At 45.9% G+C, this 14,408-nt stretch overlaps 1 protein-coding gene across 3 annotated transcripts in view; it reads right to left on the minus strand.

Annotated features, from left to right (window-relative positions):
- Positions 1-14,408, minus strand: part of LOC114443599 (synaptic vesicle glycoprotein 2C-like) — a 39,299-nt gene that overhangs the window by 5,992 nt on the left and 18,899 nt on the right. For 2 of the 3 annotated variants that reach the window (XM_028417790.1, XM_028417789.1), the window contains exons 2-4: positions 13,180-14,059; positions 4,803-4,983; positions 2,706-2,857 (exon numbers count right to left, since the gene is read on the minus strand). In XM_028417790.1, the coding sequence (XP_028273591.1) occupies positions 2,706-2,857; positions 4,803-4,983; positions 13,180-13,789 (943 nt within the window). In that variant the 5' untranslated portion in view covers positions 13,790-14,059. Of the gene's footprint in view, positions 1-2,705; positions 2,858-4,802; positions 4,984-13,179; positions 14,060-14,408 lie in introns of those variants that run through there. The other variant, XM_028417791.1, reaches the window with a different exon arrangement.

Genomic DNA, 14,408 nt, shown 5'->3' on the forward strand with positions numbered 1-14,408 from the left:
ACAAATGGCCTTCACAACTGTATCCATGCTTCATGCAGAGGAAATAAATTCCACATTTAATTAAAACGACATCATAAATTGGCAGAAAAATTCTCATTGATCATCACAAAGCTGTAACAACATGTTTGGGGACCACCCTGTCTGAATATCTTTCATGTAGCCAAATCTGTGTGCGTGTGTGTGTGTGTGTGTGTGTGTGTTTGCTCCAGCCTGTACCAGTACAAACCTCATTAAGGGGATTATAGCTATAATGGACTGGAGGGGATGGCTGACTGATTCAGATACTCAGCAAGATTTATGTCCCTGCTCTACAGTAAGTGAGCGCTGCTAACACACACAGATATACACATATATACACACTCACACACACACTCACACACTGTCCTTGGCCACTGTTCAGTGCCGTGACACAAATTTTAAAGCAAGGGTGCGTGCATAAAAACACAGACAAACCTAGTAAAGGTAGCCATTTTACTGTATCACACAAGACACTAAATGACACACACACACATACACACACACACACACAGAGTTATCTGGGTCTTTGTCCACCAGTCAATGCAAAGAGCACTGCGGCGGAACCCATTACCTACGCACCGCTGCATCACAGAGAAACAAAATGCGTTCAAATGCTGGCGTCTAATCAATTGACCTCAATTATGAGCCTCTCACACTTTTACTAATAAAGTTTGGATGCTTAAAGATGGAAGCTCCAACATTAAGACTCCATGGACACACCAAACCTTCCACATGATTTTTTTTTTGGCTGAAGGCACATGGAATGAAAAAAAGACATGCTTAAAATATATCTAAATAAATATAAAACAGATAAAAAGAGTAAAAGTAACAGCGCAAATTCACTTTTTAAGGTGACCGGTATGAATATATTGTTCAAAATGCAGCGATAAGGAAACAGTGGAATGAATAGTGACACCAAAAACACATTTCATAGTTTCTATTGAAGGCGGCCATGTTATTTTTTGCCACTCGGAGTGAGGCGGAGTGTTCCTGTGGGGAAGTGGCGTCTGTGCAAACCTTCTGTAGCTGCCTACACGTTACATTAACTCCATATAGCATCTTGGTTAGCACTAGCTGGTTAGCATGCTAACTTTAGAAGCTATCTCTGCTGCATGCATTCATCGTTGGCAGAAGGTCGTAGCTGATACGTCTGCAGATTCTGTTGATAATCTTCAAATGTTTTTAACTTCATTTGAACTCATTATCTTTGGGAGTCAGATTACTGCTTTTCTTTGCATGCTGTTGGGCTGTTCCAGATAAGAACTCCGCTCTGCAGAGGCACTTAATCAACCTGCTGTCTCCACGTTATAGAGTTACAGAGACGGCGTCCTGCAGAGACGGCGTCCTGAAGAGTCATTACCTCTGATCATCGCTGCCCTGAAAACAGAACCCAAACCATCCTCCGCTCCTTTAGTGCTCGGTGCCTTTGTTTTCTCTCTCCGCCTCCCTCTGGCCCTCCGCTGCCTCCCCTCACCCTTCGATTATCCCCGACACAGGCCACATAAATCAGGTGCACCCTCCACCTCTCCACCTCTCCTTCCCTCCTGGTCCTCCTAATCTCTCTCCTCTTTTTTGTGTCCTTCATACCAGATTGATTTGGTTTTGTCCTCCTCTTTCTGTTATCCTGCAGCGCCGCAGACACTTGAACAAAACTATTGATTATGCATATGTAATCCTTATAATGTGACAATTAGAGTGTATATTACAAACAACGTGTTTTCCCCCTTCATCTGCTTTGTTGCTGCCTGCACTGCTCAGTGTTTGCACCCCTGGAGGGTCTTCATGTCTAAATTAAGCCCTCTGCCTCCACTTGGGGGGGAGAGGCAGCAGGGGAGGCAGAACAATACTGCCAAGTCAAACTTTATCGTCTCTATTTGCAGTAATGTTCAGGCCACTGATGCGAGTGACTCCTGACAGCGGGAAGCTTCTCCACTTCAGAACCTGCATGGGCCACTGGAGCCGATGTCCTTACTTCACAAGCTGCAAAATCAGCTTCTCTGTATCTTCTATCTCATTTTATCTGCCTTTATCTTTTACAGCATACACTACACTGTCTTCTTATGTATAGAGCGGCCAAGAAACAGCATAAAGAGTGAACTATGTGTATGATTACTTATGTGTAGAGCTAGAATTCCTTCTGAATGTCAGTTCCAATGGGCTGACCTCGCCCACCTGACCAAAGAGCAAGGAGAAATGCAGGAGGATAACCACTTCACTGGATGAAAAAACTGCAAATGCACGATGATGCAACAACATCAGGAGCTCTAAAAGTCTCACATGTCCTCCTAACGTGTCTTTCAGCTCAGCACGCCACTCAGGGTCATTCTACCTGTATGTATACATCTGGTTTTGACCCCTGGAGAACAAGGCCCACCTGGTGTTTTGGAAGCTGATTCTGAGAGATTTCTGCAGCACTTTGTAACCATGGATGAGATTTGGGTCCAGCGCTTCCAACCAAAGACCAAAGAACAACCCAAACAGTGGAAACACTAATAAAATAGGTCCATGTGAGGTTTTCTGGCCTCTGAAGGGTTAGTGCTGCTGGCGGTCCTATCACAGGAGGCTGACTACACTGATCTCTGGCACAAAAATCAACACCAAAAGGAGTGTTCCTCTACCAGGACAACACTCCAGTCCACACCTGTGGACCACCATGCCTGCCATCAAAGGGTTAATCGGTCACTCACCGTAGTGCGGGATAATGGCCCATGCCATGGCCGAGGCGTAGATTCCTCCGATCATCCAGAACATGCACAGCCAGCTCAGATGCTCCCCTCTCTTCTCCCGAGCCAAAACCTCCGCAAAGTACGAGAACACGATCGGTACGGCTCCGCCGATCCTGCAAACACAGCGTGCCGTGGAAGAAGACATGTGTCTTACATTAAAGACATTTCTGAACATGTAAAACAGAGTCAGAGGTTAAACAGTTTGAGTCAGTGATGAACAGGGAAGCATCACAAACCACTGCACCACACTCTGACCAGAGACAGAGAAAAAGCAGCAGCACAGGATATTACAGTCGTTGATGCATCCGTTACATTACAGCACCGGGAACAGAGGCTTTTCATTATAGTGACAGAGCCTCACATTACCCACACTAATGTTAATGCAACATTATGTCTGCAGTTCATGTGGTAGATCTGTGCAGCACTGAAAGTGAGGTGTGAACAGAGTCAGCCGGAGCCCATCTGTGGCTGCACTGACTCTCGCTGCTCCGCTTCGTTTCACGGCCGCAGAAGAAGAAAAAGCTAAATGGCAAAGTGAGTAAAACCAGAAGAGACTGCAGGACAAACGCCCTCTGACACACACTCCGTCGTTTTACCATGGTGTGCTCTTCATCAGGAGCTAATCAAAGAGCAACAACATTTACATACATGTTATGTGCCAACATCTAGCTATAGCAGCTTAGCATGAAGCTGCAATCTGCAAGAAGGTAATGATCTGTAGGATGGGATGATTGATAAGTCAGTGGCTGTTGTCACATGCATGTGCAGTTACTAAAGTTACTGGTAACTTCCGAAGGCCACAAACTTATCAATCATCCGTCACGTGTTTCTAAAGCTGTATTCCGGACTCTCGGTTGAAGTTTTCTTTCCATCCTGCCCTCTGCTGCTTTACAGATCTTGACGTCTCCCATGTTGGTCTCTATCCATGTGCTTTCATCACACATTGTATCCGTTTCCTAACAAAGACGTCAATATTTGCACAGTCCAACACACCTGAAGCTGAAAACAATCAATGCTTAGCCTGCTTTTCACTGGATCGTAGCTTCTAGCGTTAATATATCTGTGTAATTTGACTGCATCTCCTTCTTCTTGTCCCTTTCCGATTTGCTAAGACGGTTGCAAAGTTAATGAGGTAAGAAAAAGCTTAATGAAAGCAGCAGTATCTTCTCAAACTGGCAACAGCACTTAATGCCCGCTCGTATTTCTCACAGAATCTGTTACACTCTCACAAATGCCACCGCAGCTCGGCACATTTTACATATGTATTACCATAAATAAATATTCTCCCACACAATAAACCTGCTTCTGCACACAGAGGTGATGAAATAAAAGCTAACGCTGCTAATTAAAATTTGAAAAGCTGGTTTTTAGACTAAGCTACACACAGAGGCTTATATGGTCGGTGATACAACTCTGATTAAATGCAAGTGAGTGTGAGTGAAAATCAGGTGGACACCTGCCCACCTGGATTACATGGAGGTATGTTCAGCTTGAAATAAATACAGAGTTTCATCAGTTTGACCTCCGAACTGCCTAAAAAAAAAAGGATCAGATCACTGGGATGTGAGCGCTTGTCATTTATCAAAGACGTGGGCAGCCAAGCAGACAACGCTGACACTAAAGAGCACAGATGTTCATTTACTGTGCTTGGCTCGTTTCTGCAAACACTTCTGTTTTGCAGAAACGAGGAGAGGAGAGGAGAGGAGAGGAGAGGAGAGGAGAGGAGAGGAGAGGAGAGGAGAGAGGAGAGGAGAGAGGAGAGGAGAGGAGAGGAGAGGAGAGGAGAGGAGAGGAGAGGAGAGAGGAGGAGAGGAGAAGAGGAGGAGAGAGGAGGAGAGAGGAGAGGAGAGGAGGAGAGAGGAGGAGAGGAGGAGAGGAGGAGAGGAGGAGAGGAGAGGAGAGGAGGAGAGAGGAGGAGAGGAGGAGAGGAGAAGAGGAGGAGAGAGGAGGAGAGAGGAGAGGAGAGGAGAGGAGGAGAGAGGAGGAGAGGAGGAGAGGAGAGGAGAGGAGAGGAGAGGAAAATAGCAGTAGAAGAAATAAGAGGTTAAACAAACTCACCCAAAGCCAGACACCATGCGGCAGAGCAGGAACATACTGTATCCTTGGACGAAGGAGGACAGGAAGGCGAAGAATCCGTTGACAGACATGGCGATCAGCAGGCACTGTCTACGGCCAACCTTATCTGACAGGCCGCCCCAAAAGAAGGCTCCGAACATCATCCCCAGGTACACGATGCTACCTGAAGACAGAGAGAGACATGTAAACAGTTGCAGCCATCTGGAGCCGAATGTTTGTTAGTGTGAATAAAACACATTTCACACTTTGGAGACAGACTGCTCTCATACTCATTCATGCATTCACCCAACACTGCAAGACTCGGAGAACAAGAACTCTCTGCGTCAAACCCAACTCCCTCGATGTGCTTGATGAGAGCAGTGAGAGTGAATCACAGCAGAAATGAATGCATCATAAAAATCAAACCAAATGTTACGGCCCCCGGGCCGTTTGTATGAGTTGTGGATTGTATGTGTGAACCTAATGAATGGACACTGACCAGGCTGAGCTGGAGCTGCATGGATTGGGGGACTGAAGACCTGACGCTGCGTGATTGGGTTGCTCCTCAACCAATCACCAGGCTGCACTTCAGGAAGCCCATTGAAAAAGCGACGGAAACGACACACCGACGGGAAAAGACTTGGAGCCCTGTTTGGCATGAGTTCTCTCCCCCTCTCTCTCTCTGGCATAGCTTATTTGATTGCTTGCTTGTTGTGTGGAATAGTAAGAACTGGTTAATTGAGTTTCGCCTCATTTGTACGTTCATTTGTAACTTGTTTTGTGGAAACCGCTTCTGTGTGAACCCTTTTGGTACGCGGCCCCTTTTTGTTTCGGTAGTAAGAAAGTCTTAGTATGTAATTCCAACCTCGTGGTTGTGATTTTTCGTTCTGGTACTATTTGTGTTAGTTTATCCGTATAGAAAAGTGTTGCATTGTATGTATTTCACCTTCCACCGGCCGATTATTTAGTGGCCTGTTTTATTCCACCTGTTGCCGTAATCAGGTGTGTTCTTTTGTTTGTTCTTTTGTTTGATTTACCTTATACGGCTTTGGCAGGGTTCCTGTTCACTTTTCGTTTCCTTTTGTATTGTAAATTATTGTAACGTGTTAAATTCTTGGTTATTATAATCACTTGCTGAATAATCAGTAAACAACTTTAAACCAATCTCTTTGTCCTGATTGGTCAATGTTCTCAACCCTCTCTCCCCTAGCGGAGGGTTGTAACGCCAAACACGTAGCTGCAGGTGATAATTCTCCTGCAGGTGTGTTTGTGGACAGAAGGCGTTAAGTGGTGCTCTCTGAGTGCAACAGCAGCTGAAAGTGGTTCAGTTATTCTATCGACAGACCCCTGAGAGGACACATTAAATGTATGTCTATATAAATAGCACAACTGGGATCGATTAGTTGGACTTGGCTCAAGACTGTGAGTACAGTCCACACACCGTACATGAGCTGCACTCTGCTCTGACTGCACCGGGACTGGGTTTGACTCTAATACTATAAAAAGTCCAGAGGCCGGATCAGCAGCAGATAACAAACCAGAATAGATTAAGTTACTTCAGTTACTTTTAGTGTTTGCATTTAATTTATCTACTGACTGGCATCTAATAATCACTGCTTCATTGTCTCTGAATAAAATATATCTGAGCAGCAGTTGACCTCGCAGCCCTCCTTTTAAAGTGTATTCTACTACTGCAGGAAGTTGCGGCTCGTTTCTCTTTTTCACCTCAGCATAAAGGAAAAAGAGGTGGAGGTGGTGGTGGATAGACGTTGTCAGGCCAGTAAATAATCCACTTTACTCTCAATGTGCTAATAAAAATGCTAATGCGTGCGGTCGGAGGAAGGAGAGGAGTGCGATTGTTTGATGAGGGAGCAGCAAAAAAAGAAAGAGCGCCGGCAGAGAGAGAGGAAGCCGCTGCTGTGTTTGTGGTGATGGGACAGATACGCTGAAAGTAGAGGGTCTTATCAAGCTGCGCAGACATGATGCTGAGAGCTAGTGATTCATTACAGGTGACAGCCGCTGGGTCTATGCACCACGGCTGCAGAGAAGGCTCCCGGTTTCTCTCCGTACGGCTGCAGGACGCTCACAAATATCAGAGTGAATCTTAAAATCGCCGCACTCTGCACAAACATCTTCAGATTTGTGTAGCTACATCTGTAATAAAGGGGGAGGGGGTGATGGTGGTGATGGGGCGTTGGAGACGCAGTATGAATCTCACTCTGAGATTGGTTTTGTGATTTCCTGCCGGGGTCAAACTCAGGTCAGAGCTTAAGGGCTTTTAATGGAAATTGGCATGGGTCAGTTAGAGGCGCTGGAGCAAAGGGATGGTTTACATCAACAACCATCATCCCAGGGTTTAAAGGCATTTTCATAACTCTACATCAAACAACATGGCAGGTTATGGGATTTATGTCACGGTTTCCCTTAAGAAAGAAAATTAAAATACCTGCATCTATACCACAGACACCATATTAAAGTGTGTATTACATACATGGTTTTCTTCTTCGGTCTAAAAGGGTTCAGAAAACTGCATCTGAACAAAGCACAACACTTTTTAAGAGCAGAAATATGTCGGCTGCAGCACCGCGGTAGCATCTGAATGCACCGTGGAGTTTCTGTGTGCTTTACCGTACATTTCAGAATAGTCGCAGCATTTTTAAAGTTCACACAGCGCGACCGTGTTTCTCCAGAGAGTAGATGGGATGACGCAGTACAGCAGCGTGGAAGAGACAAGGAGGGTTGGAAAGACGTTACCGGTGATGCCGTGCTGACAGCTGACTTTTGCTGCCTTTGTTTAATATTGTGTGCACGGTCCACGGGCCGCATTGAAGACCCAAGCGGGTCGGGTGTGGGCCGCTTGCGGATCTGTATCCCAGAGTATTCTAGAGGCAAATCTACATCAGAATGTTTGTTTTTTCTGAATGGTCTAGTCCAGACCCAGGGTGGACCTGCAAGCTACTGAATCAAAGCGGATACTTTTACTTAATTTTGTAAATAAATAATGGCACAGTGAAAACATGTATATGTGGTTCATCTGAAGTTGCATTTATTATGTTTTACAAACTTCCAAAATATGGGATGATGGGTTATTTCCCATGAAAAGTGACCTACGGTAAATACCAAATAAAAAAAAATCATGGACTCCGAACAGGTCAGATGAGAGGATGGCAAGAAAAACACATCATCAAATCCATGCCAGTCAGTCTATGTTATATTTTAGGACCCTTGCCCGAGTCTGTGAGGCACAAGGCAGCAACCATGAGACAAAAAAAGACATTTCCATGGATGAAAACAGCAGAAGCAAAGCACATCTGCGGTCAAGGAACATTAGTCCCAGGCCGGCCATGAGATCAGCTGGACATTAGCTGAGCTCATAAACCAGGAGGACGTCAGAGGAAAGGTCAAAGAGGCCATCCACCTTCAGCAGAGATGGGGTCATCACATGCCTCCCACTTGTCATGTGACCAAGGTGAGATAACATGCTCACTCACATCAATATCAATGTGTGTGTGCTGCATGAAAGTAAAGTTAAATCTTCCTAAGCGCGAGCAGACGGCGTCTTTTTAACGGTACACTGCAGCTTTTCTCCACACCCACAGGGATTACTTCAGCCGACTCCACACATGCTGCTTTTCTTAAATAGTAATTAGCTCTTATGTGTAAGTGTAATTCTCTCCTGACACCTCTCTGCTCTGTTTTCTCTCCTCGCCTCCTTGCAGTGTCCTGGCATGGATGAGAGGAGAGCGCCGGCAGACAGACGGCAGCCGGAGCATCGAGCGCCGGCTTCCTCAGCGGGAACATTCAGGACATTATGTAACAGCGTCAGGATTTCAACAGATGAGGGGCATTCCCAGAGGATGGTGCGTGATTGACATTTGGGCAGCAGCAGGGAAAGAGACAGACAACAGGAGGCAGGGAGGGATGAAGAGAAGAGGAAGAGGAGGAGGAGGAGGAGACCCCAGGGAGCAAAGCACAGTGCTCGGGTATTAATTACATCGACACCTGCTGATTTGTTTTCTCAGAGTTTACTCCAAACACTGCACAGAACACCTCACATCAGCCCCCATGGAGGCCAAAGCTTCATTCTTTGATTCCAAACGGCCAATTTTAAAGGTTTAAAACTCAGTGAGAGTCAGCCGGTCACACGCCCCTTTCTCTCGGAGCTCACCCCGAAGCCACGCCTCCCAATCACATGGACGCGCCTCACCTGAAGACGAGCTGCGGTCTGTGACTTCGGCCATCATGCACGTACCTCTCTGGTGTGCGCAGAGCAGGAAGAGAGTGACAACCAGCCAATACTCCACGCAGGGTCCACCCGGAGGATTGGCTGATGTTTTTAGCGTTTTATAGCTTCCACAGATGATTCATATTCTTCGTTTTAAAGCGAAACTGTCGAACTAATCGGTTGCTATCGGATTGTAAAGAGAAGTTACACTAATTGAACAAAAAGTGCATCAGAATGAAATCTCCTACCCGACCTTTAAGGTGCGTTCAGAGTCAGTCAGGAAAGTTGAACTGATCCCTCCACTGAGTTGAAGAGAGCAGAGACTGATTTTAAAGGAACAATCACACTTTTCCAAAGATTTAGCATGCTAACATGCTAGACTAGCATGGTGGATATTGTACCTGTTGACTATTAGGGCAGTCCGAGTGTAGTTTTATTGCATTTAAACGAACAGAGCAGCATCAAGTCCTGCTTGGTCTAAAACCGCGAGCCTCCCACAGCTGGAGACATGATGTCACCAACAAGACCACAGACATGAAAGGAAACCTGCAGAAGCCTTCTGTCAGGCATGAGGTGACTTCAACCAATCAGATCAACAGATGAAGAAGCCAAAAGTTTGCATGTAGATATAAAGGATTTGTGTCATATTTGTAAAGAAAACACATCCAAAAAACATGACCAGCTGTTTTTTTACTTACACCTAAAGCAGCACTTAGCCTGGCAATATCAGAAACTGACTGGGAGCCTGATAAAATGATCCCTGCTCCGCTTCTCACTGTGTCTAATCAATACTCCACACAACAGCTCAATCAGGTTTGAGGGTAAATCCACTTCCTTGACCTTTCAGCCTGCACTGTAAGTCTGTGAACAGATCCTGTTGTCCCTGGATTTTTTAATTAGCTGACCTCAAACTGCAGCAAAGCTAATTTATCTTCACATTGTGTTGATTCACGTTAGCTGTCAGAGGCGTTTGTGTGACTGTAAAACTGTTTGACCTTAAAAAAACACCAAGCTGCTCCAAGCCGACACTGATTCAGACTTTACACCTGCTGCATCCTCCGAAACGTGCTGCAAGAAAACACCCGCAGACGAATTACAGCAATATGTGGTGGAGGAGAAGAGGACGGCATTGATAGGAAGTGTATAAAAGCAGCTCTCTCTCTCTCCCTCCCTCACCTCTGGGGAGGTACGTGAGCCAGTCTACCATGGCTAAACTGCAGTGAAGCACAATGCTGCAGAGATTAACTCCAGCCCATATCTTCAGATCGCCGGCTCGGCCGTAAGACACAGAGAGGCTATGAGAGAGTGTAAGAGAGGGATTACAGACAAGAGCGGGGAAGGGAAGAAGCAGGAACATCCCAAGCCCGGATAACATCTCACCTTTTTTATATTACGCTACAGAGAACGGACACTAAGTGGATTAACAGTGAATCAATTAAGTAATAGTGGGGTAAAAAAAATAAAATAAAAGTATAGTTCAGCAATACTCCCAGAATAAAAGTTGATGATTTAAAGTTAATTTCTTGTAGTCATTTTCTGATTCTTATTAATAAAAAGTAACAAAAAAATGGATCTGTGTACACGACAAAACCTGTCAAAGCTCTGACAAGTAGACCTACTTCCTGCAGGAACTGAATCAGGCTGACTCTGCCTGTTTTGACCATTGACAGTAAAAACTATGGACAGAGCTTCCGTGACGTCACCCGTTTGTTTCTGAAGAGCCGTTCTGAGGCTCGGTGGGAGGTTCCAGGACGTTGATGACCGCCGCCATGTTGGCAGCGTCACGTCCACCAAAACTCCAAATATGGACAAAAAGGGGGAGCACGAGCGGGGTTTAGGGGGGCGGGCGATCGTGGAAGCAGGAAACTCACGCTGTGATACATCAACCGTCTGTCACTGAAGCGGCAACGCCCATAATTATGCGTAATTTTAAGTCAGAATACAATTGAAACGAGTGAGTTGTAAAAAAATTCACCCCCCTACAATTGACTCTAGAAGAGAACCTATCATCTGAGACCAGAGTGGTTTTTTTGTACCAGGCTGTAAACATGTTCTTTTCTGCTGTGAAGTCGGCCATTTTAACATGGGAGTCTATGGGAAATTACTCGCTTTTGGAGCCAGCCCCCAGCTGTTGCGGCGTGAATTACAAGTTTTGACACTTCCGCATGGGCTTCAACTTTGAGCCCCGAAGGTTGCCGCTTGGTTCTGACCCACAATCCTTCCGAGATTAAGATACCAAGAGAGCACAGATGAGCCCCTGCCCAGCTGCCCGCTCTCCCTGTGCTCTCCTCCTTTGTGTTACTGCGCTCACTCACTGCTCGATTAGGTTTGAGATGATTGGAAGCACAGATTATCAGGAGAACCTGCAGCATGGTTTGTGCCAAAGATACAGAACAACCAAAGTTTGCTGCTCTGGTCAAAGGAATTCTTGATTCATCTACAGCTATCTGTAACAATGCTGTAACCAAATTTCACACAGAATGGTCCGAGTATCATTTTTCTTCCAGGACTTACAAAAATCCCATCATTGAACACTTCACAGTCTGAGAATCTGTGTTAAAAACACCAATCAGCTGTGGAATGTATCCATTTAAGTGCATTCATAAGTGAGCATACACACACACGCTGTATCCATGCAGTGTGTGTGCGTGTGTGTGTGTGTGTGTGTGTGTGTGTGTGTGTGTGTGTGTGCCAGTTGGCAAAATGAGTCACTTTCTATTCTTTCCCTCCTGTCTCCCACAGGGGGATGAGTCAGAATACAGGAGAAATCTCAGTGAATAATACACCATCCTGCTCACCCCCCCCCCAAAAAAAAAAAAACACACACACACGATTTCTGTTCTAAATGAAAACATGTTGACTTTCTGTCTCAGACTCTTTGAGACTATTCATTAAACACTGAGCGTGAAGCATCCGATCCGAAATGACGATATTAGAGCAACAATAAACACACTCGATCACACAACAGACACACAACCTTCCCCTGGTGTGGGAGAGCTCCTTCTAACACACCACCTACTCATGTATCCAAATACCTGGTGCCATGACAACACACTGGCAGCTCCTAAAGTAACAACATTACGGTGGAAAAGTGGCACCTACCACCACAACACTGCATGCCATTAACAGCACCGACCATTAGCAGCAAGCCAATCCCACCAACGACCAAATACCAGACCTGACTATCCGACGAACGCGTATCTTATCTGGGAGCACTGTGTTCATATGGAACACTGGACCGCTCCAGAAGTCAGGAGTCTCTCTGTCACTTCAACAGTACACATTCAGCAGCCTGACCGTGTGAGAGCTCTGAATCTTCCAAGCAGTGATTCAATATCTGACACCTCACATTCTTTAAGCTTTTAGGGTATGAACCCAAACATGATGCTATGGATTGGAAGTATTTAATAACATATTCATGACTAATTATGTCCTTGTGAAAAGAAATGTTCAAAGATATATATTAGATGTTCAAAGCGATACAATGGACTGATCAGAACCATCAAAAGATGTTCAAATCGATGCAGAGAGAATGCAGAACAAGGGTTATGGGATTTCAAACTTCAACTCCCACAATGCACTGGGTGGGTTGCTGCAAAAACTCCAGAACAGAGGCATTAAAGTGAGGCTAACCTCTAATGACAGGCAGCTGTGGCACTGTATGTGCTAGCAGACAGTGTGTACTGTTAGTAACAAACATTGCCGCGATGTCGGAAGGTTTTTTCTGTTTCTTTTGGAGGTTTGTTTCTAGAACTTTCCTGTCCATGTTTTGCCCAAAGCTTGGCTGTAAAATCATTGCATCCCCCACCAGCTGTCCCTGCCCAGTACCAGGCCGCTCTGCACCGTTGAGTCCTATTCGTGCCTGAGGTCTCTGCCCTGGTAAAAACAGGTAAAAACGAGTCCACCGTAAGGCCTTAAAAGCATCTTCTCTTTCTGGGTAAAGAACATGCTGCTCTGGAAGCAACGTGCATGGAAGGAGGGGGGTCAAAGCTGGTTAAAATTAAGTGTGTCTAAATAAACTTTGCAGCAGTGTCTGGCCCAACATTGACAGAAGAAGCTGTTTTGTAGGTGATCATTAGGGTGCGTCATGTATCTGTTACACCAGGTAACTCATTTTAATATAATCTGAAAAGTGTCATTCATGCTTTTTCTTACCGAGCCATCCGGCGCCAGAGTTTGGGACGCACATGTCTGTCTCGGCACTGGGCAGGACAAAGCCCACTACAAACACCTCCACACCATCTGACATGAGCGCCAGCCCGAGGACGAAGAACAGCTGCCACTGGAACCTCCCGTGACCGCACTCCTGCATGATCAGCTCGTACTGCTGAGCCAGCTCCTCCTCCTCCGCCTGCCTCTCATTCTCCAGGTCCTTGTGGCTCTTCAGGCTGTCAGAGACCGGCTGGCCCAGAGCCACCTGGCCATCCCGGGGCTTCCCGTCGTTGTAGGCGGGCACGCCCTGATACTCCCCCTCGTAGATCTCGTCTTCGTCGTCGTGGCCCTCCGTGGCATCGCTGGAAGCCCCGTCCTCGTCGTTGGCGGCGTTGTCAGCATAGTGGCCATCCTGCTGAGTGTAGCTGTTGTAGTTGTTCTCTTCTTCTTCGTCCTCGTTCTGGAAGCGGTTGTAGCTGCGGTGGGTTGAGTACTCATCCGAGGCACGGTCCACAGCTTTGCTGAAATTTTTGGCAGCATGCCTCTTGGCTTCTTTAGCGATGTCCTTGGCACCTCTGGCCAAGGAAGTCCTGTTGTTGTGTGTTTCATCCATCTTGGCACAAAGACTTCTGGCACTAAATGTCTTTTATATAAAATCTACTGCAGGTGCAACAAATAGGAGCTATTTTTACTTCGCTCCTGGTCTTCTATTCCCTGACTTAAGGCAGTTTATTAGCAGTGAAATGCCAGTCAGCTGCCAGGGAACTAATGATTAGGTAATGATGTCTAATTCCATCGGAGACAGTGCTGAAATGGAGACAGTTGATGTTAAATTGGAAAAGATCCTCAGCTCTGTCCGAGCTCAGCAAAGGAAACCATCAACCTGCAGGGAGAGAAAAGAAGAGAGAAAAAGGGTTTGATTAAAAGCTGCCCGTCACAAACACCTGGCTGCAGCGTTCGATCGCTCACTGAGAAGAACTCCAAAATAACATTCTTACACAAACACAGCCACTGAAAGCGACAGAAACTATGAACAAAGTGGAAACGCTGAGCTAAGAGGTGAAGAACAAGAGGAGTTTATTCACTGAGAACAAATAGTGCAGTGTCATTGAGTTTCCAGGTAGAAAATTGAAAATACGTGTGATTTTTTTTATAGAAAAAAAAAAGGTATTGCATCTTTGTGTCTGTATGCCGGAGCTACATCTCTGTGGGTGCTCCGACCCCGAAGCACC

This window comes from Parambassis ranga, chromosome 12, assembly GCF_900634625.1.
Source record: "Parambassis ranga chromosome 12, fParRan2.1, whole genome shotgun sequence".
Classification (NCBI taxonomy): domain Eukaryota; kingdom Metazoa; phylum Chordata; class Actinopteri; family Ambassidae; genus Parambassis; species Parambassis ranga.